The following is a 23,019-nucleotide window of genomic DNA, read 5'->3' as shown; positions in this document are numbered from 1 at the left end:
AGATTTTTTTTAACGATCATTTTACACCTAGGCCTGTAACCATGATAAGGGGGCATCCCCTATGTCTAGAGGAAAGTAGGTTTCACCATAATCCTAAACGAGAAATCTTTACTATAAGGGCGGTGAGACTATGGAACTCTCTGCCACAAGATGATGTGATGGTTGATACATTAAACAAGTTCAAGACTGATCCGGAAGCCTTTCTTGAAAGATATAATATTACAAGTTATGGCTACTAGATTTTTGGAGATGGGACATTGATCCAGGGATATATTCTGTCCTAATCGGAGGGGCATCCTTAAAAGGTCTTCGGATAAGGCAGGAGACGTCAATCATTTTCTCCAGTATGCTTGGTTTATGATGGCAAACGTGGGCATGTTTGAACTTGTTTCCCTGGCACCTACGTATTTAAGAGTTTATGGGGCCAAAACCGCTGACCTATTCCCTTAAGGTATGTGACATCTGATTGGAATGGTTTCAATGGGCAACTCCTTCACTTGTTTTGATAAATTTTCCCAACTGTTAGAGCTGGACTGGCCCACCAGAGGATCTTCCGGTCGGCTCCGGCTTTGCCACAATAATGGGCCCCAAAGGTCCAACAGAACACAACTCCATATGGATAGGACTTTGGAGCCAATTGCTTATCACTACGGTCTATTTCTTATGGGATCATTCAGAAATAGCATATTAATACTTATTGATGATGTGTCCTGTGTGTGCAATGAGAACAACAAAGATTATGATGCAATAAACCTTTTCCCACAAAAGGGCGTACTATTCCGTCATAATTGCGGTCACCTAACTGCATAAGGACATAATAGTAGTCCTGGTGATCTTGCAAGCACATAAGCTGTGATTGAAAGCCAGGCTCCCACTGTAATAGTTACCGTGGCATCTAAGGAATTTGATCAAAGTAGGGGGCTCTCTCTGTCAACCCATCGGCTGAAGAACTAATGTGCATGGGGGCCTCCTGACTTTCTCTTAATGGCAGATGTCGGGGAAAGAAGGATTTAGTGTGTTGCATTTCAACATGCCCAATATATGGTTCCCATTGGAGACATGCAAAAAGAAATGGCTACAATTTTGAGTCTACAGCTCCCATTTCTTCTAAAGAGGCTCTGTCACCACATTATAAGTGCCCTATCACCTACATAAGGAGATCAGCGCTGTAATGTAGGTGACAGTAATGCTTTTTATTTAGAAAAACAATCTATTTTTACCACTTTATGAGCGATTTTTAGCTTTATGCTAATGAGTTTCTTAATGCCCAAGTGGGCATGTTTTTACTTTGGTTAGAGTCATACACTCCTCTGTACAACGCCCACTTGGTCCAATCAGCGTCATGCACTTCTGTCCATTCATTTACACTGCACTAGCGATATAGTTATATTGTTATGTGCAGCTACATACACACACTATAACATTACTGCAGTGTCCTGACAATGAATATACATTACCTCCAGACAGGACGTGATGTGTATTCAGAATCCTGACACGTCTGAATCTTTTCTGTGAGATTTCCAGCAAGGGAAACGTAATCTCGCGAGATTACGATGTAAACTGTCATTTAAAACGAGATTACGTTTGCCTTGCTGGAATCTCACAGAAAACATTCAGAAGTGTCAGGATTCTGAGTACACATGACGTCCTGGCTGGTAGTGATGTATATTCATTATCAGGACACTACAGTAATGTTTGTGTATGTGGCTGCACATTGCAAAATAACTATATCACTAGTGCAGTGTAAATGAATGGAGAGAAGTGCATGACGCTGATTGGTCACTGATTGGTCAGCGTCATACACTCCTCTCCACAACGCCCACTTGGTCTAAAAGAAAACACGCCCACTTGGGCATTAAGAAACAAATTTGCATAAAGCTAAAAATCGCTCATAACGTGGTAAAAAAAGAGCGTTTTTCTAAATATAAAGCACTGCTGTCACCTACATTACAGCGCCGATCTCCTTATGTCGGAGATAGGGCACTTATAATGTGATGACAGAGCCTCTTAAGTCTATGGTGTCTGCATGGTTACAGACTACAAACAAACCCTGTGTAGTCTGATCCTGCAGGGAAATGTTACTCCTTTTCATTTGTCCCTTACTACTTGTTGTTAGACTACACAAGGTATATTCGTAGTCTGTAACCACGGAGACACATAGGTCTTAATGGCAAAGATATAGCGTTATTTATACTACAAGCAGATAGGTGGTGTTTTGGGTGGAAAGGAGACATCAATCACTCTATACCACCTTTCTTGTCGCTAATCACTTGCTTAAGCCTGGTCTGGTATCAACGGCTGGTAGAGCCACTATTTTATGAAATTAACTAATAAACTACTTTTTAATCGTTCTTCCAGGCGGTGAAACACATTTATTATTGAACGACATTCATTACCTATTTTTCAGTGAATTTACTAATTATTTCAATTTAGTGGGGATGGCAGGATTCCTGACGAGTGACATTAATACGGATAAATGGTTTACAGATGCTAGGGAGGTCTTCTCAGATAAAGAACTGATACCACAATCCCAAAATCTAAGTATCACTGCCTCTTTTCGACATCTCACCAAAACATATAAAGACCACATTAGATCCTGGTGGGAAATCCAAACCCTAGAGACATATATCAAAAACAAAATTGTTCCAAGAGGCTTGAGGATTTCCCTTATCCCTGCGGTGAGGGTTCGCTCCCCTGAGCTTCTTAAAAAGTGGGAGAAAGAATCGATCGAATCCTCACTGAGGTTTATGGGAATCCTTTTGGAGGAAGAGCACAGTAGTTTGGCACGTAGCAGTCAAGAATTAAAAGAGTGTATTACTGCAGTTAAAAAATTCAACAACAATTCAGAATTTGAAAGAAAAGAAGCGGTGTTACAACAAACAATAGAGAAGTTCACGTGTCACATTAAAGAAAGGAAGCATTTCCAATTTGTACGTGACACGGTGGACTTCAAAGAAGGAAGGATTTTTGACTATAGTGCCAGGACTGGTGCACCTCAGGAACCAGATACTGATCATTCCTCATCGGAACAGGAACAATCAGACACTGAGTTTGGTAGGATTCCACCCAGAAGAGGTCAGGGAGGTAATGAGACTAGTAGATACCAGACTCGTCAAAATTTCAGAGGCAAAAATAGGGGAATTATCAGCATCGGGGGGGTTTTTTAGCCAAGAACCACCCGATCTCAGATTATCTTCTGCGAGACAGAAGGGAGCTATAGGTACCTTGGGGAATAGTGATAGACTTCAGATTGTGAACCTCTCCACACGCAATCTGACAGTAGAAGAGGTGGAGGTGCTGAGCAAGGGTCTTTCATTTGTCCCGACAAATAAATTTAACCTCTTCACGTGGGTTAAGGACCTCAACCTCTTTGCCAGGAAACTTAAGTGGAAAAAGTTTTTTAAGATGCATAACAAACGACAATGCATGGAACTGGGGATCATGGAAGAAGATCTCCCACACTTCAGACTACTAGAGGATCTATGGGAGGAGGGTCACAGGGAGGAGGGCAAGGGCCCATTCACGGAACTAAGGGTCCCATCAACCAAATATGCACCCCTCAGTGACAATACCCCCATTGATGTTTTTGTAAAGGTAGTGGAGGACCAACTTAAATTGATCAATCATAAGGAGCACGGCTCTAATTTTTCCAGCAGAGAGATGGCAGCCTTGTTATCCCTAGAGAGGGATGATGATATCATTATTAAACCCTCGGACAAAGGGGGGAACATAGTGGTTATGAACCGATCACAATACAGCAAGATGTGCTACGACATCCTGGATGATCGAAAGTGCTATGGGGTCTTGGCCAGTAATCCAATGATCACCTTTAAGGACAAACTTAAAAATATTCTTGGTCCAGCAAAAACAGATAACCTCATAAATGATAGGGAAATGAACTTCATGCTGAAGGAGTTTCCACTAACGGCAACATTTTACAGCTTACCCAAGGTACACAAGGGGTTGCACCCTCTCAAGGGTCGCCCCATAGTTTCGGGGATTGACAGCCTCACTCAGAATGCGAGCCTGTACCTTGATCGGGTCCTCAGGCCATTTGTGGTGTCCCTGCCATCATACGTGAGGGACACCATGGATGTACTGAGAAGACTTGAGGGTATACGGTGTGACGGTCAGACATTTTTGGCATCTCTTGATGTGGAGTCCCTATATAGCTCCATTCCACACAACAAAGGATGTAGAGCTATTGAACACTTCCTGATGGATAAAGGGGTACAATATCAGGCCCACAGTGAATTCGTGATTGAATTACTTGGGTTTGTCCTAGAACACAACTTCTTTCTATTTGATCAAAAGATCTACCACCAACTCAGAGGAGTGGCCATGGGTAGTCCATGTGCACCCACTTTTGCCAACCTCTATCTGGGTTGGTGGGAAAAGGAAGTTGTGTTCAGTGAACTGATGGACAAATGGTCATCATGTATTTTACTCTGGATGAGATTCATAGATGATGTCCTCATCCTATGGACAGGGACCAGGGAGGAATTCAAGGAATTTGTGGAGATCCTGAACGCAAATGAACTAGGCCTTTTCTTCACATCCGAAATTCAGGATACCAGGATTACCTTCCTGGATATCATGATATCCAAGACGGATACAGGACTGTTGGAGACCAACATGTATCGTAAAGAAACGGCGACCAATAGCCTATTACGGTGGGAAAGTTGGCATCCAACCAACCTGAAGAGAGGGATACCAAAGGGCCAATATCTCAGGGCACGGAGGAATTGTTCGACCATCACGGACTTCAGGGTATCCGCACGTGACCTCGAGAATAGGTTTAGGCATAGGGGATACCCTAGGGAGGTGCTTAGAGGGGCATTTCAGAATGCACTGGGATGCAATAGAGATGACCTGCTCAATCCTAAACCAAATGAAACGCATGAAGAACCATTGAGGGTTATTGGTACCTTTGACTCGGCGAGTAGAGAGGTGAGGGAGGTCCTCAAACGATTTTGGGGCATACTGAAGGCAGATCCTGATGTGGGGACCCTTGTTGGGGACGCCCCGCTCATTACCTATAGAAGGGGACGGAATCTCAGGGACCGATTGGTCCATAGCCACTTACAACCGGTTACACAATGTGGCACCTGGCTGGACAATAGTGCGAGAGGGACATACAGATGCGGTACATGCAAAGCCTGTGTGTCGATATTATGCAGCAAGAATTTCACGAGTACGCAGACTGGCAAAACCTTTGATAACAGGTCATTCATAAATTGTAAAACAAAGGGCATTGTTTATCTCATGACATGCAAATGTGGCCTGCAATATGTGGGCAAGACCAAAAGGGAATTTAGGAGAAGGATACGGGACCACATTGGGGACGTCAGAAGGAAAGTGGACACCCCTGTATCAAGACATGTGTGGTCCTGCCATGACGGGGATGCTACGGCTCTTGTGTTCCAGGGTATAGAACAAGTGAGACCCCTCGCTAGAGGTGGGGACCTGGATAGGAAAATACTCCAAAAAGAGGCAGAATGGATATTCAGAATGCAGACTATCAACCCGCTTGGAATAAATGAACAAATCTCCTACGCATGTTTCCTTTAAACGCATCACCTGAATATTGGTCTGGTTACCCAATAATGTACCGTATATCTTATTCCAACACATCTATGCCTGCTATTCTTATGTCCTTATGCACACTGTGCGTTTCCGATCGCGTTTTTTATCGCGTTTCATCGCGTTTTTTGTCATGATTCTCCACTAGGTCTATTTGCTGGCTCTTAACACAACAGATTCAACACCCTATTATCCCACCTATGACACCGCTATCGCTGGTTATATCTGCCATAGGTTCGCCATGGGATAAGTTAATATGAGCTACGAAGTTAATCCGGGCGCTGTACCCTCCCGTGGATTATTCGGTAATATATGGCCGCGTTCTCTTTATCTATTCCTGTCCACGATGCCCTGGGACATTATTCCTTGTGATTCCGGGCGTATTTAGGATACTACTAAGACACATGTGGTGTCACAGTTTAGAAGATAGTCTTTGAACAAGACGGTCCTCTGTACTTTTGAGTCCCTCCTCCTGCATCCACACGGCCTTGTCTGATCACAGGGCCTTGTGCTACCACTATATTCACACGATGTATTTTTGTTTACTGACAACCAAGGAGCCGCGTCTAGCATCCCCTAGTTACCATGGACGCTTTGATCGTCCAGCAACCCTCCTAGGTTGCTAGGTTCCCAGGACGCCGCCTCCGGCACGTCACTGGTTGGCGTGTAATACGCGGATTGGCTGCTCATTCAGGGGAAGACCTTTGGAGGGCGGGCTCTCAGCCTTATAAGTCCTGAGGATCTCCGGCGCGTGTACGGCCAGTGTATCAGAGCCGTGCATGCGTCTGGAGGTTACGAATCAGCACATAAACAGTGCTATCCAGTGCTGCAAAATTGTTATCATTTCACTACTTTTGAATTTAACGAGATTTGAAATAAATCTACTTCTATCAATCCCTGAGGAAGCATCACCGTGTATGTGATGATGAAACGCGTAGGATTTAGATAGACAGTTATCAATGGCAAAGATATAGCGTTATTTATACTACAAGCAGATAGGTGGTGTTTTGGGTGGAAAGGAGACATCAATCACTCTATACCACCTTTCTTGTCGCTAATCACTTGCTTATGCCTGGTCTGGTATCAACGGCTGGTAGAGCCACTATTTTATGAAATTAACTAATAAACTACTTTTTAATCGTTCTTCCAGGCGGTGAAACACATAAGCTGTGATTGAAAGCCAGGCTCCCACTGTAATAGTTACCGTGGCATCTAAGGAATTTGATCAAAGTAGGGGGCTCTCTCTGTCAACCCATCGGCTGAAGAACTAATGTGCATGGGGGCCTCCTGACTTTCTCTTAATGGCAGATGTCGGGGAAAGAAGGATTTAGTGTGTTGCATTTCAACATGCCCAATATATGGTTCCCATTGGAGACATGCAAAAAGAAATGGCTACCATTTTGAGTCTACAGCTCCCATTTCTTCTAAAGAGGCTCTGTCACCACATTATAAGTGCCCTATCACCTACATAAGGAGATCAGCGCTGTAATGTAGGTGACAGTAATGCTTTTTATTTAGAAAAACAATCTATTTTTACCACTTTATGAGCGATTTTTAGCTTTATGCTAATGAGTTTCTTAATGCCCAAGTGGGCTTGTTTTTACTTTGGTCAGCGTCATACACTCCTCTGTACAACGCCCACTTGGTCCAATCAGCGTCATGCACTTCTGTCCATTCATTTACACTGCACTAGCGATATAGTTATATCGTTATGTGCAGCTACATACACACACTATAACATTACTGCAGTGTCCTGACAATAAATATACATTACCTCCAGCCAGGACGTGATGTGTATTCAGAATCCTGACACGTCTGAATCTTTTCTGTGAGATTTCCAGCAAGGGAAACGTAATCTCGCGAGATTACGATGTAAACTGTCATTTAAAACGAGATTACGTTTGCCTTGCTGGAATCTCACAGAAAACATTCAGAAGTGTCAGGATTCTGAGTACACATGACGTCCTGGCTGGTAGTGATGTATATTCATTATCAGGACACTACAGTAATGTTAGTGTTTGTGTATGTGGCTGCACATTGCAAAATAACTATATCACTAGTGCAGTGTAAATGAATGGAGAGAAGTGCATGACGCTGATTGGTCACTGATTGGTCAGCGTCATACACTCCTCTCCACAACGCCCACTTGGTCTAAAAGAAAACACGCCCACTTGGGCATTAAGAAACAAATTTGCATAAAGCTAAAAATCGCTCATAACGTGGTAAAAAAAGAGCGTTTTTCTAAATATAAAGCATTATTGTCACCTACATTACAGCGCCGATCTCCTTATGTAGGAGATAGGGCACTTATAATGTGATGACAGAGCCTCTTTAGTCTATGGTGTCTGCATGGTTACAGACTACAAACAAACCCTGTGTAGTCTGATCCTGCAGGGAAATGTTACTCCTTTTCATTTGTCCCTTACTACTTGTTGTTAGACTACACAAGTTATATTCGTAGTCTGTAACCACGGAGACACATAGGTCTGCAAAGGACTTGTAGACACAAGACCGTAGGGTATTTTTTAACAAGACTATTTGCAGAGTTACATAATTTTTTTATTCTAGATGCATTGGAGAAATAATAAAAAAAAAATAGATGCAACGGTGCACATATCCTTTAAATCGTGGTTATGACTTTAAAATGAGAGAAGGAAATAATAGTGGTATGGAGATGTATGATTGGACGAGCTCTTACGTAGGCAGCTCTCTACTAGCACTGCACTGTGCAGAATATCTCTCATCAACCATCTCATTCCTGTCGAAAACTCCCCTGAGACTTCTGCAACATCACATACCTGAGGAGCAATATAACATGACGATGGGCTTCTATTCTACCGGGTTTAGCGGATTCTCCTCTAGAAGTATAAACACTCGTAATAACAACCATCATTCTTCCTTCAGTAGAAGCCCGCACCTTCATGCTCCTTAGCACATTACAATTATCTGTAGAACACGTGCCAAATGTCTCCACTGACCCCTTAGTGCTCTTCTGGATAGATTAAAGTATTGGTTCACTTTTCACCTGCTCTGTTGGATATGATAGAAGTGGTCTCCAACCTACGGCACTCAATATATTATAAAATATGTTTCTGGATATTATGGAAAAATTGGAAAATTTTGATTCATGGGATATAGTTACCACATCCTTAGTGGCTGGCCCTGATCATCAGGGGGTTAGATTTGCGACAAAGCACCGACACTTATGACAATAACAGATCTTAAAAAAAACACATCATCATCTGAATGTGTGCCATTTGTAATATTTGCAGAACACCTCCCTGGAGCCCCTCCAGATGATCTTACCCATGGACCTGTCACTGTTTTTTTTTTTTTGGGTCAGAACATTAGGATTTCCAGACCATCAGTTCCGAATAATCAACTTTTACAGTGTTCATTAGAAAGTACTAAGGGCTCCCTTATCAATAAGTGGTCGCACCTTAGCCCTGGAGCCTTTGGGGGCACTAACGGTCCCTCAGCGCCGTATGAGGAGAACCGTGCTATAAATGACTCGTGTTAGTTGCAGACCCTGTTACAGATTTTGCATTGGGGCCCAGGATGTTCGAGTTTCCCCTCAATAATTAAGGAATATTGTTGGTTTTTTTTTTTCAGTTTTTTTTAAATTGAAATCTTCCGCAGTCTCTCGATTTTAAATTCCACTTTTTTTCCCCAGTGTGCACTCTATACTTTTTATGCTTTTGTCTTCACAGGGCATATTCCCAGCTACTTATATTCACATAAAAGAAGTGACTGATGACAAAGTGTAAGTCTGGTGATATACAGCCATGTTTCCACGTTTTAAGATTCCCCTTAAAGAAAAAAAGAAAAATCTTTAATATAAATAATCTTTTGTTAAAACTTCTATTCAGCTGTTTTTGAGGGAAAGGTGGGTGACAACCAGAATTGATGCTTTTACAGGGGAGGTCACCAGCCAGTATTTACCGTAGACTGGGAGACTGGTAGCGGTAAAAAAAAATTACCGGCAAGTGCGAGTAATTCTGCATAATAAGACCGTGTGGCCCATTGGATTGGATACTCCGCCTTTGCCGGCTTCCCAGCTCTAAGCACTTCAGCAGCCATCTGGACTAGGTCAGGAGTGGGACTGACACCAGCGAAAGATAGCATGGGGCTAAGTGGCAGAGAGAAGCCGGACATGGGCAAACTGCCTGCCTGATCAGCCCTGGGAGTCATTTGCTTCAGAAAACTTCTCAGCAATTCCAACCCAGATTCCGCAGGGAATTCTGGAAGAAAGTCTGCACCAAGTCATTTTTTATTTAGTGCATATTTTCGTCTGAATTTGCCGCTGCGGAGATCAGAAGGGAAAAAAAAAATAAGAAAGACCATACTCTCCTTCCCTGGCGGTCCTGTAGCGAAGAGTCCCTTTTCCCCTGGCTGGTCTCTTTACAGCCGGCCTCCTGGGATGACATCTCGTCACATGTGATGTTGCAGCGGTCACATAGGGCAAAACATCAGTTCGCACAGACTAGCCCGGGGAGCAGGGACACATCGCTATGGAGCGCAAGGGGAGGGGAATATCGTCTTTTTTTTTTTTTTACAGCTATTCCACATCAAAAAATGCAACATTTGCCATTTGTTACAGATTTTCACTACCCCGTTGAATTCAATAGGGAAAATCTGCAAGAAATGGGCAACATTCCGCAAAATAAATGTGGAAGCTGCGGATTAGAAAATCCGCTCCGCATGTCAACTTCTGCACGGAAATGTTCCACAGCTTGTGGATAAGATTTATAGAATCTCATCCAATATGCCTCTACTATAATTTGCTGCAGATTTTTCGTCCAAAATCCGGACGGAAAATCCGCAGCAATTACACTACTTATGAACATAGCCTAAAGTTTGATTATAGGATATCTTATTAAACAACGTGAATTATCGTTATGAATTTGTCATGCTCCATATTACATTAGTTAGCTGGTAGCCATTTATACTGAGAAAGCTGGGTGGCAGCAAACCTATCCTGTATTAATGTTTAATACTTGACTCTTACAGCCACCATGAACCGGCAGTGCTCAGCGAGCTTCCCCTGGTGCAGGAGCTCACCGTTACATTACGGGAATGGGCAGTCCTCTGGCACTCTCTGTTTGTGGTGAGTTTAGCCCTTGCTGTATCCTGACAGGCAATAGATTGTCAATATAATCTGGTCATCATACTTATGTGTCTTCCACAGCAAAATCAGCGGTCGCCGTTCATCCAGATACAAGACATGATGATGCAGCTCATGGACTGGCGCTCACATATTATGTCTGGAACCTTGCCTAAGGATGACTTGGCCGAACTGAAGAAAAAAGTGACAGCAAAGATTGACTATGGAAATCGGTGAGGACTTTGAAGGCTATTGGCAAATGACGCTCTGTATACATTTCTTTACAAAAATTATAGATCAATTTTGTGTACACAGCTCTTATGTGTCTCCATGGTTTCAGACTACACGTTGTCACTTGTTATTCCTTTCCAGCGCAGTTTCTGCTGTCTGTAGGTTAGAAAGATATAAGGGATCAGATAGAAGAGAGGAACACATGGCGGCAGGGGTTAGACTACCTCAAGTTTGTTTGTAGTCTGTTACCATGGAGACACAGATCTGCATAAAAGCTGTATTTACAAAACAGTAGAAGATTTTTTTAAATTAAGGCTATTTGCAAAGTTGATTTATTTGTATTCTAGATGCATTTTTAGCAATAAAATATAGTTGCAAAGTAATTATTAAATTTTTATTCATTGATGGTTCTATCTATCTTTGTGACTGACAGACTCCTTGGTTTGGATCTTGTGGTCAGAGATGAAAATGGGAATATTCTCGACCCAGATGAGACCAGTGTAATCACCCTGTTTCGATCCCATGAGACCGCTTCTTGGAGAATTGATGAGAGGATACAGGAAGAGAAGGTATAGAGACCTATAAGCTATGTGTGATTGTCTTCCGGTATAGACTGGAATTGTGAAATTATATACCACCTGATAACAGGGCCGAATTAGAGAAATTGGTCCATCAGGGGTGGTGTGTCTGGTAGTCTTGTTTTTGTGATCCAGAACTCTCAATCTTTCTATGTTAAAACATTTTGGAATACTCTGGGCAAAATTTATAAACCATGTTATGCTTCGCGCAGGGACTGAGGGGGCAGTGCATGGTACAGGGATTCTCTCTTTTGTGTTTTTTTAATTCTATTTGTCATGCAATGCCCTATCAGGCCCTGCACTAGAAATAACACGCTATCAGATACCGGAGTGTTACTGAAAGGGGTTGTCCACGCACGGACAACTGATGACATATCCACAGGATAGGTCATCAGTATATGATCGGTTATTCGTCTGACTTCCGGACCCCGCAACGATGAGCTGCTACTTCTGCCTCCGTGCACCAGATGTCCATCTTGGAAGCAGATGACTCCGGTCACGGAATAGTGGCCGAGCTGCCGTACTGCAGCTCTGCTCCTATTCAAGTGAATAGGAGCAGAGCTGCAGTTCTTCTGCATGGCCGCTAATCTATGTATGGAGACATCTGCTTCCGGCTCTGACTACTGCAAAGCCTTCATAACATCTGGCGCCCGGAGGCAGCCCGAGCAGCTAATCGGTGCAGGGTTAGGGTGTCGGACTCTCACCGATCATATACTGATGACCTATCCTGTGGATAGGTCATCAATTGTCCGTGCCTGACTTTAAAGTACTGTTCTTCTTATTTGAGGATGTAGACTATTGCAGAATTGCTCTGTAATAGCATAACCTCTAGTGATCGTAGTTTAGCGTGTAAATTAAAGTTTTTAATGGAATATTAAATGCGTTATTCACTTGCAGGCTGCGCACACCATTTATTTCAATATGGGGCAGAGTATAAAATCTTGAATATCTCACTCAATCTGGGAATTACCAGTTGTTTGTAGAGTGAAAGCAAATTTCAATGTGAGCTACCATGCTTGTAGAGGTAGTGACCGTGACCTAACTTCAGCTCTACTGGATGTGTAACCTGGCAGACAATAACAACTTCCTGTTAGTGAATTAGGAGGAATGAGAGATCTGCAGCACTAACGTCTGAGCCTTCGTGGGAATGGCGCCACACAGGTGCTGCAAATGAGGTTCTAAGCGCACTGTGTATGATTTAAATATATTTGACTATATATCACTTATTAAATAGGTTTTTCTTATTGTTTTTCTCTCTCAGTCCCAGCTGCAGCCCCTGGATTGCCGTAGTCCGGCCATGCTCCATTTAGCTCACACGTACAGCCTGTATGTCAATCTGAAGAACTTTGTATGTAACATGGCGGAGGATGCAGAGCTGCTGATGTGTCTTTATGACCCAGACTGCTCCCGCTTCATCAGGTAAGGCCATGGTCATAAATGTGCTTATATATGCGGACATATCTGACCACAAAAAAAGGGTTCATGCAGATTCTACGCCTAATTTCTTTACCTGCAGTGAGAATTACTTTGTCCGCTGGAGCAGTTCTGGTATGCCAAAAGAAATCGAGAAATTAAACAACCTGCAGGCAGTGTTTACAGTGAGTATTCCCCCACCGCTTCCGTAATTCGTTTTGATCCTTCCTGATCTATGAAACAAACCCAGTCTTTGTTTTATATATATCATTTTTATTCTCATTTTTGGTACAATTTATTCTGATTTGCATTCACATATCCTTTTTTTCATCTCGTTCCACAATGTTTCTTGATTTATTTTATTTTTTTTACTTTTGGCTGTAATTGATCACTTTTCTAAAGGTGGCCGGACACATGAGATAATTGTCGACAGCTATTTACCCCTACGACCGCATAAACATGCACACTTGGATCCTTTCTTCTATAGGAAGAGGAGATAAGCAGCTGTCGGACACATCCGGGTAACAAAGGATCGGGCATGTCGAACTCCAACACGCCTGATCCTTCTTTCCCCGGTCTTCTGGGTACAGTCGGGCTGGGCCCTATAAAATCAGCAGGTTCAGCCAACATTATCTAATGTGTATGGCTAGCTTACAATACTTCAGTTGAGTCCACTTCTTATCTCATTTCTTATTGTTTTGATCCATCAAGGTATTCGTCCTTTGTGTGGAGTTGAAAGAAATGTTCCGACTCCGGCTTCAAAATAAAAATATGAAATATGATAAATATTGTATTAATATATTAAATGCATAGGGGGTATATATAAAGAGGTTTACGCCAGTTTTCTGGCGTAAAAAAATAGCAGATTTTGGTGCACACCATAGTTGCGCTAATATTTGCAGCGTTTTACTTTTCTCGCAACTGGCAAGAAAAGGTGGTGGTGCTCCGCCGAAGGGGCGGGGCCTCAACGACAAATTTATTATAATTTACACCAGAAAATGGTCTTAAATGACAGCAGAAATATACGCCAACTCCTAGCAGACGTAGATTTCAGTCTATGGGGCATAACAAGGTAGAGGCCCATGCCGAGTCTGCACCCCCCCCCCCTCCAGATCCGACTACACCCCTCCCCCATCAGACACAAAAATATATATATTTAATTTCCTACCTGCCCCACTTCTCTTCTCGCCACCGGATTGCTCCCGGCTCCATCTATGCGCCACAATTGTGTAACGACTGCGCCCCCATCACATAAAATAAAAATACAATATACATGCTCACCTCACCTCTTCTCTTCTCCCCACCGGGCCCAGGCAGGGTCAGTACGTATGCGACACAACATTCAATGCAACGCAGCACCGGTCCTTCTGTTTTAGGCTTCGTTCACATCTGCGTCAGGGCTCCTTTCATGGGTTCGTCTTCGCTTTCCGTCAGGAGAACCCAAGAACGGAACCCTGGCTGAAACAGGGTTCCGTTTGCATCACCATTGATTTCAATGGTGATGGATCTGGTGCGAAATCAATAGCGCAGTCGACTACGGTATTTATTCCGTTAAAACGGCGGAACCCTTAAACAACGGTGACAAACGGAAACCATTTGCACCGGATCCGTCACCATTAAAATCAATGGTGATGCAAACGGAAAGCATTTGTTTCCGTCAGGGTTCCGTTCTGGGTTCCCCTGACGTAAAGCTCGGACAGAACCCATGAACGGAGCCCTGACGCAGATGTGAACGAAGCCTTATACTTACTTCCCATCAGTCGTGCAGTCCAAGATATTGTTTCCCTTGCCTTTCCTACTCCTGAATGATTGTCCTTTATGCATTGTCTACCAGCACGGTCTTCCTTGATGTCTGCTGGCTTCTTTCTCTTCTACTTTCTTTGTTGATCTTGAACCACATCCATTTTGTTTTTCATTCTAGTTTTGACCTCTCTTCTCTTCAGGACCTTAGCAGTCTGGATTTAATACGGCCACGGATCAGCCTTGTATGTCAGATTGTACGGGTAGGACACATGGAAATGAAAGATGGGAAGAAACATACATTTGGCTTGAGAAGGCCCTTTGGTGTGGCAGGTAAACTCGTCAATAATCCTATTTCATGTACATTTTTATCAATATAGATTTGTTTTACAATCCCCCGGCCAGTGTCGTCTCGTCCACAGCACCTGACCACATCGACCATTCTTTCCACACAGCAGAGATAAGTTTTACATAAACGTGTACGCTTGGCCGCCAGATTACTTAGGTGGAGTATCTGAATTCTGAAACCGGAGCAGCGCTCCAACCCGAAGTAATATGTATTAGTAAAAGTTACAAAGTCACTTCTCCTGCCTCATTTCAAAAAATGTTTAATGTTGGAGGTACCCTATAAAAAGTTTTTAAATTCCAATGTATTGTCTGTGAAGGGCTTGGGGGGGGGGGGGGACTCCAAGGTGGTGGAGATACCAATGTTATTGCCCCCTATAATAAGGCCCTGGGTCCAACACCTAAGGTGGCCCATTTTTACTCATAGGTGGGGCATGTTAGTAATCATTGTGGATGATGAGAAGTCAAATAAAAGAGGACAAGACCGTGCATGTGAAGACCAAAATATTACTCGCTAATGATGAGGGTAGTTATGGTGTACAGAGGCCCAATTCCTAGTTTTGCTATTGGGGCCCCATGATTACTTTTTACGTCCTTTAATCTATATTTAATTCTTCTTGTCTGTATTTTGCAGTAATGGATATCTCAGATGTCATCCACGGAAAAGTAGATGATGAGGAGAAGCAACATTTTATTCCTTTTCATCCGTAAGTTTCCTTTGCATTCAAAACCACCAACTTTATTTTTATGCTATTTAGAAAGTTGTTTAAATCCAAACTTAATTTACCATCAGAATGGCTAAGGAGAATTATATCAGCCAGCGGCAGCTCATCATGTCTCCTCTGAGTACCTCACGGGCATTGGCAGAGAATGAATCACTAACCACCATCTACAACAAGGTGATCGCAGCCAAGGAAATCAACCACAAAGGGCAGGGTATGGACTCCTATCTTACAGGATGTTGGGAAACCTCTTTGAGAAGACCACCCTTTATCTAGACCAGATTTTCTGTGACCGATTTTCGTTTTATACTATATATATTGGACATCTCTTTTCAGGACCACCCCTCTAGAAGACAATTTTTCAATTCAACTTTGTGTGGTTGTCTCAAAGAGGTTTCACTGTGTGCAGTTATTTAAGAAGTTTTGACCATGCATATAGGGAATGTATACGATCAGACCTAGGCTGGCCATACATGGTCCGATTATCGAGATGAGATGACAAGCAATTCTTTACATATCAACATCTCAAGGAGATCGTGCAGATTTGGCGTCATTGAGAAATCTGCCTGTTTATAGTCAACCGAGCTCCTTCGTTTTGGCTCCCCGCATACTCTGTGTTTTTTACCTATGGGAAAGTAGTGCAATAAATGCAACAATACTGAAATGGTAACAATTCTTGCGATCATCTCAAGTGCCATACAACTTTTTTTTCCATTGAGGTTGCCCACAAGACGCAGTAATGCTGCAATTTTATTGTGACTTACGGGCAAGTCAACATGGAGACCTGGCCTTGAAGTTCTTAACACAGGAGTATTTTTTTCTGTTTGTGTCTGGGATGGTTATGGGACCTTTCACAAGTCCAAATCGATGAATATTCTTCCCGGAATATTCCATTAGATATATTTTTACCCAAAAATAAAGACTTGTGATATTTTGGAGCAACATCATTAGTAGGAATCAAGGATATACTCTGCAGTTCTTTGGAGACATAACGTGAAGAAACCCTATTTCGTTGACCAATTTTTGTTCCCTTGGTCTCCTTAGGACTTTGGATTTCTCTTAAGCTTCTTCCTGGAGACTTGAATCAAGTACAGAAGGGATATTCTCATCTGGTGGACAGATCTACTGCTGTTGCTCGGAAAATGGGTTTCCCAGAGATCATCCTGCCTGGTATATATTAGTGTAATTTGCTTTTGCAGAATACTTTATTATAATGCCGATTCATAGATAGATGACAAGTCTCTCCATTCTGATCTGATAGGAGATGTTCGAAATGATATTTATATCACTCTGATCCAGGGGGAGTTTGACAAAGGCAAAAAGAAAACTCCGAAAAATGTGGAAGTCACAATATCGGTCCATGACCTGGATGGTAATTTGCTGGAGGTACATTTTGGCCATTGCAAATTTGGATTCTGGATTCAGATTTTTTACCTATGCAAAGAGGTGGACCTCAAGGTTTGTAATCTTTATTTTGTGACTCTACTCTTCTTAGAAAGCCATAATTCCTGGAGCTGGACAGGAAGGACTTCCAGAGTATAAATCCGTTGTATATTATCAAGTCAAGCAGCCGAGCTGGTATGAGACGGTCAAGGTGAGCCATGATCTTTTGTATATAAGATCTTACCAGAGATTTGAACAAAGACCATTTGGGCTATATGTCTCCAAAAGTACAGTAAAACTGCTATGGTTGTATCTTACAAATGTCAAATCTTTCTTTTCACTATTTTTTTAGTGCTTCATTTCTATTTAAGACCAAGTAGGAGGAGAAGTTAGCTACTTCCTTCCTCACTGATGTCACTATTAATCTACACTTCCCATCATATATACAATTTAAACATTTCCCAGTGATTTCCTCCATAAAATATTCATTCCTTTGATCTTCAAAAATATATTTAAGCGTAAGCCCCGCCCATAACCTAAACCCCACCCCCTGTCAATCTGGCAGCTGAAAATGAGAGAGATCAGCAGGGAGTCAATTAATTTTCTTTTTATGAAAATACGTGGTCTGTTTTGGAAAATAAACATTTGGTCACTGATATCAAATTACAATTCCCTCTGTACAAGCAAAGATTCAATCAAACGGGTATATGTGCAGGGAGACAAATGGGAGGGTTCTGCCAGGCAGAACTAAGAGAGGGAGGGAGGAGGATCTTCTGGATAACAACCCCATGAATGGTAATATGACTAATATTGGTAGCTCTGAGACTGCAGCGTAGCTTTCTAGGGCAAGACTGGACATTACGATTAAGAAACCCATTCATATCTTCCTTTTATCGTCTGGAGGTCCACTTTTGTCATAAATAGTTAATGAAGCCGTGTCTGTTCACGTATCTACTAGTTTAGCCCTTCCTTGACAATCCTATTTTTCCGCATGCCCTACTCCATTTATGGGAGTGGCCGCTCTAGTTATGTCAGCCACTTCGTACCGCCAGAAGCGTGAATGGCAGGAGATTCTTGTCCCGGTAGACAGCTGGCAAAGGATTTAATTGCAGAATTACGGATGTCAAAAGAAGTTTATTGCCACTTTAGACAGCACCACCCTTTTCTTGTATACGTTTATACCCAATGTATGTATTACAATAAAATTCCTTAACTGCTTAATGACCCGGCCAAGAATTTTGTTTTATTCTGTCTCTTTGCTTTCTATTGCGGTCAAAAAAAAAATTCTTTTTGAGTCAATATATCTGTATGAGGCCTTTCTTAAGTGCCATTCTGGCAGGGGCGGCAGACCATATGTTCAACTAGGCACCCTGTAGACAGAGGGTTGCACTGCCACTTTAAAAGAAAAATAATAGCGCTCTCTACTGTCTATTCGTTTGCGTGCAAGACACTGTTTTGATGATCCATGGCTTCAATTTCTGGTAGACTGGCATACCGGCCAGGGGTATTCTGCAGAGTCAACGTGTGTGTAGCACAGTACCGCCTGATAATCCAGAATCTTACAAAATCAAAAGACTAGGTCAAAATGACCGTTTGAGGATTTGGATGTGTACCTATATTTTTACTCGTGCCTGAGGATCTTTAGTCAGTCATTCATTCTGTCTCTGCAGGTTACTATACCTATTGAAGATGTCAGTTATTGCCATCTACGCTTCAATTTCCGTCACCGCTCTTCTCAGGAATGTAAGTCTATTATAAGTGTAGTACAATTTATATAACATTTTTAGAATACGCTATAAGGCCTAAAGTATTTCGGCACCTTTCCTGATTATTGAGTTTAGGTGTTTCAACCAGACCTATTGCAAACAGGTACATAAAATAAAGCACGCAGCAATGCAGATCCATAGACAAACATTGCTAGTAGTTTGGGTGGTACTGAAGAGCTCAGTGACTTAACAGGTGGCACTGTCATAGGATGGCACTTTTGCAGGGCCGGTCTTAAGTTGGATGGCGCCCTGTGCGATTCTGTATTGCTGCCATCCACAAATTAACCACATACATAGACATGCACATACTGGAACATATATATCGCACATACATAAAGACGTATTTAGACATACAGGCAAATATAAATACACATAGGTAAATTATATATAAACACACCTTCAGACACTACGGAGGCACACACACACACACACACACACACACACACACGGCACATATATACACACATACTGGAATATAAGCAAATACATAAAAGCACATGTATAGACATACAGGAAAAAATATATAGTTACACAGGCACATATACATGCACAGAGACACATATACGCACACAGACCCATATATACCCACAGAGGCATATATATATAGATATATATATATATATATATATATATACACACATACACACACACACATCCTGGAACATATACACATACACTCAGATACATATGTACACAGATACATATACACACATGGGCACTTACCTCCTCCCTTGCTGATAGGTTTCTTGCAGGACGGGCTGTGGTGGGAGCTTCTTCCTTTCCTCTTGCTGCCTCTGCTTCCTCCGTGTGTGTAACGAGGAGCAGAGGATATAAAGATGAAATGGCCTGCACAGTGGTGCCCCCTACATGCTGGGAGGCTGCAGTGCCCTGTTAACTCGCACAGGTTGCATACCCCTAAGGCCGGCGCTGCACCTTTGCCGCAAGTCTGTTTGTATAATTTCTGATCTGCTAGATCTGCCCCGGTCACCTGTATGTGATATTACGTGGAAGTGTCTAGAAATAACAACTGCTCAGCCACGAAATGGTAGACCACGTAAACTCCCAGAGCGGGGCCGTCGAATGCTGAGTGTTGCATCACTCACTACAGAGTCTCAAACTGGACCTTTCTGATGTCTTTGAATGTTACCGGGATGCTAAGTAGTAGAAACCGTGTTTGTTTTCTTTGCCTTATACCAGCTCGTGACAAGTCAGAGAAAGTGTTTGGTGTGGCTTTTGTCAGGCTGATGAACCGAGATGGGACAACACTCGGGGATGGAATTCATGACCTAATAATTTATAAGGTAAGAAAAGTGGTTGCAGGTAATTCAATCCAATTTTTTATGAAATGTATTCTCAAGTTTCTTGGTCAGAGGTGCAAAAAAAAGTTGATAGCGGCTCTGGCCAATGTGTATGGGGGCTTCCCGACTCTCACCCAATGGCAAATATTGGGGGGAACGAAAGATCAGGCATGTTGGATTTTGTCATAGTTGATCCTTTGTTCTCACAGGATCTAAACCAATGCCAAAGGTGTCTGGCAGCAACTTAAACCCCCCCTTCCCATTGACCTAAACGTTCTTGACCAGGCCAAGTGTTCATGTTTCTGGGGCGGCCAAAAGAGAATGCGGCTTATTAAATATGTATGGCCACCTTTAGGGTGTTTCAATGTGAAGCCTTGCTGCAGAGCATCATGATCCCAAACTGCAGAGACCACTTTTACCAATATCCTCTTTCCTATGGTGATTTTCTTGGCTCCCTGAACCAGATTTTTGGCAAAAAATGTCTACCTGTAGCCACTTGAGTGCGAAGGGTGGTGGAAAATACCATCCCTTCCCTATGACGCCTTGGAAACAGGAGTCCTGAGAAGACATGCCACGTAAATCTTATTGCTATACAGATTACATAGAGGAAAGACAAACCACTATGAGATAATGAGCATATGTGCTTTTTGATCTCCTGATCATCACTTCTGAGTTCTGTAACCGGATATTACTGCCCCCTTTAGTTTAATGTTGGTAGGGCATCTTACTAAATTCCTAATGTAATGTGACCTACTTCCCATATTAATTCATAATTAGAAACGGAAGCTAAAGAAAACATATCATGTATTTTATTATTTGATTCGGAGGACTTCTATAGGGGTCAATAATTCCCATAGTTTTCTTTGTTTTAATTTGATAACCCTGATTAAACGGATTTAATGCAAAACATCTGTCATTCTCTTTCTTTAGGGTGATAGCAAGAAATCGGATGATGCCAAGTTGTACTTATTGCTTCCTGCTACCAAGGAAGAAGAAGAAGAAGTCCGTTCTCCAAGAGGACATGCACCCAGCCTAACACCTACTAAGGACAGCTTCCAAATCAGCACCTTGATCTGTTCCACCAAGCTGACACAGAACGGTGAGGGTATTGGATCAGACTGTGTGTGTTAGGAACTTCTTGTATGTTGTGAGGAACATGGCTTGACCTGTCTCTATTTTCCATCAGTGGACTTACTTGGTCTCCTAAACTGGCGCTCTAACCCTAGACCTATATCTCAAGCACTTCGCAAGCTTATGGAAGTAGATGGAAGTGAAATCATGAAGGTAAGTCTTAGAACGCAAGTTATGAACAATTTTAGATTTATGCTAATTAGTTTCTCGCGAGATCACGCTGTGCTGTTTACCGAAGTGTCGGGAGTGTGAATAGACATCGCGTCCTGGCTGGAGGTGATGTCTATTCACTGTCAAGACACTTTGGTAAAGTTACTGTGGGTGTATGTGACAGCACAGCGTGATCTCGCGACATCATGCTGTGCTGTGAGTACAGATGGAAATGAATGGGGAGAAGTGTATGACGCTGATTGGTCAGCGTCATACACTTCTCTTTACAACGCGCACTTGGTCAAAAGTTAAAACACCCAGTTGTCTATTAAGAAACCAATTAGCATAAATCTAAAATTGTGCATAACTTGGTCAAAAATGATCGTTTTTCAAAATAAAAACCACTGTTGTTATCTACATTAGAGCGTCGATCAGATTATATAGGAGATAGGGCACTTATAATCTGGTGACAGAGCCTCTTTAAGGAGATGAGATTTTTCTCATTGAATGTCTTTTGACCTCCAAGAACTATTTCTTATCATTGTGGGCTGTTTTTAAGAAACCCATCACTATACTGTTAGGATCAAGTCTTCTTTATGGCTTTAGAATCATGGTTGGACTGCTTGATGTTGATCTGAAAACAAAACAACAATTCTGATATCCACGTGGATACCATCACTTTCCGGTTTTCAGGAGAGAGAGGTGGAGCGACTATTTGTTGGCTGCCCCCTGTCTGTGCCCTGCATATGATCAGAATACTGAGGAGATGACTTTGCTTTCGGCTTAGAGCTCTCTATATAATCCCTGAAACCTCATATTGTTCTACGTGTTCTTCGCTGGCCACAGGACAGAATACTGATCACTTTTTTGTGAGTTTTATGGCATGGCTCATGTCTCCTAGGATAGCTGATGACACGCTATAATGTAGCATTTAGGAATTAATAACTAAGAAGAATGTAAAGCAATTCCTTAAAGGGGTTATCAACGTTTAGAAAAACATGGCAGTTTTCATCCAAAAACAGCACTACGCCTGTCCACAGGTGATGTGTGGTATTGCAGCTTGGCCTCATTCATTCGTTCATTCATTCATTCATTCAATGGAGCTGAACTGCAATACCAGACAAAACCCATCGACCGGTGTGACGTTGTTTCTGGCGATCATCGTGTTCGAATGAACAGCCCTCCATCTTATACCATGGATGGGCCAGGTCTGCCATTAGAGTTGGCATTGCTGCTATGTTTCCTATATTTACAAATAGGTTTATAGCGCACATTTTGATCAATTGTGTGAACCTACATGCCACGGCAAACAAATGATTTAAAGTGGGTCCCTAACCTAAACAGACCCCTCTCTCCTTTTTCATTGTTTGCCGTCACAGCGTACGTGCACCACCACATTTACATCATGTTCGTGGCATACATCGCAGCCTTCCATTGGAGATATACTCAGGAATTAACGTATATCTCGTAAGGCCTAAACTTGATGTGAACAGAGCCTAACCACCAACATTAAAAGGATTGTCCACTTTCAGCAAATTGATGTTATTTTTTTGGGATAATTAAAAGTTGTTAAGT

The 23,019-nt window shown here is 42.3% G+C and overlaps 1 protein-coding gene across 1 annotated transcript in view; it reads left to right on the top strand.

Annotated features, from left to right (window-relative positions):
- Positions 1-23,019, top strand: part of DOCK5 (dedicator of cytokinesis 5) — a 77,223-nt gene that overhangs the window by 23,913 nt on the left and 30,291 nt on the right. Inside the window, exons 4-19 of the mRNA XM_075858937.1 lie at positions 9,294-9,346; positions 10,594-10,690; positions 10,772-10,920; positions 11,352-11,487; positions 12,758-12,915; positions 13,013-13,094; positions 14,853-14,982; positions 15,629-15,701; positions 15,788-15,930; positions 16,761-16,886; positions 16,978-17,102; positions 17,212-17,310; positions 18,770-18,842; positions 20,063-20,166; positions 21,094-21,262; positions 21,350-21,447. Of these exons, the coding sequence (XP_075715052.1) occupies positions 9,294-9,346; positions 10,594-10,690; positions 10,772-10,920; positions 11,352-11,487; positions 12,758-12,915; positions 13,013-13,094; positions 14,853-14,982; positions 15,629-15,701; positions 15,788-15,930; positions 16,761-16,886; positions 16,978-17,102; positions 17,212-17,310; positions 18,770-18,842; positions 20,063-20,166; positions 21,094-21,262; positions 21,350-21,447 (1,815 nt within the window). The remainder of the gene's footprint in view (positions 1-9,293; positions 9,347-10,593; positions 10,691-10,771; positions 10,921-11,351; positions 11,488-12,757; positions 12,916-13,012; positions 13,095-14,852; positions 14,983-15,628; positions 15,702-15,787; positions 15,931-16,760; positions 16,887-16,977; positions 17,103-17,211; positions 17,311-18,769; positions 18,843-20,062; positions 20,167-21,093; positions 21,263-21,349; positions 21,448-23,019) is intronic.

The sequence above is a fragment of the Rhinoderma darwinii genome, chromosome 3 (genome assembly GCF_050947455.1).
Source record: "Rhinoderma darwinii isolate aRhiDar2 chromosome 3, aRhiDar2.hap1, whole genome shotgun sequence".
Taxonomy (NCBI): domain Eukaryota; kingdom Metazoa; phylum Chordata; class Amphibia; order Anura; family Rhinodermatidae; genus Rhinoderma; species Rhinoderma darwinii.
This window is presented reverse-complemented; position numbering and strand designations above follow the sequence as displayed.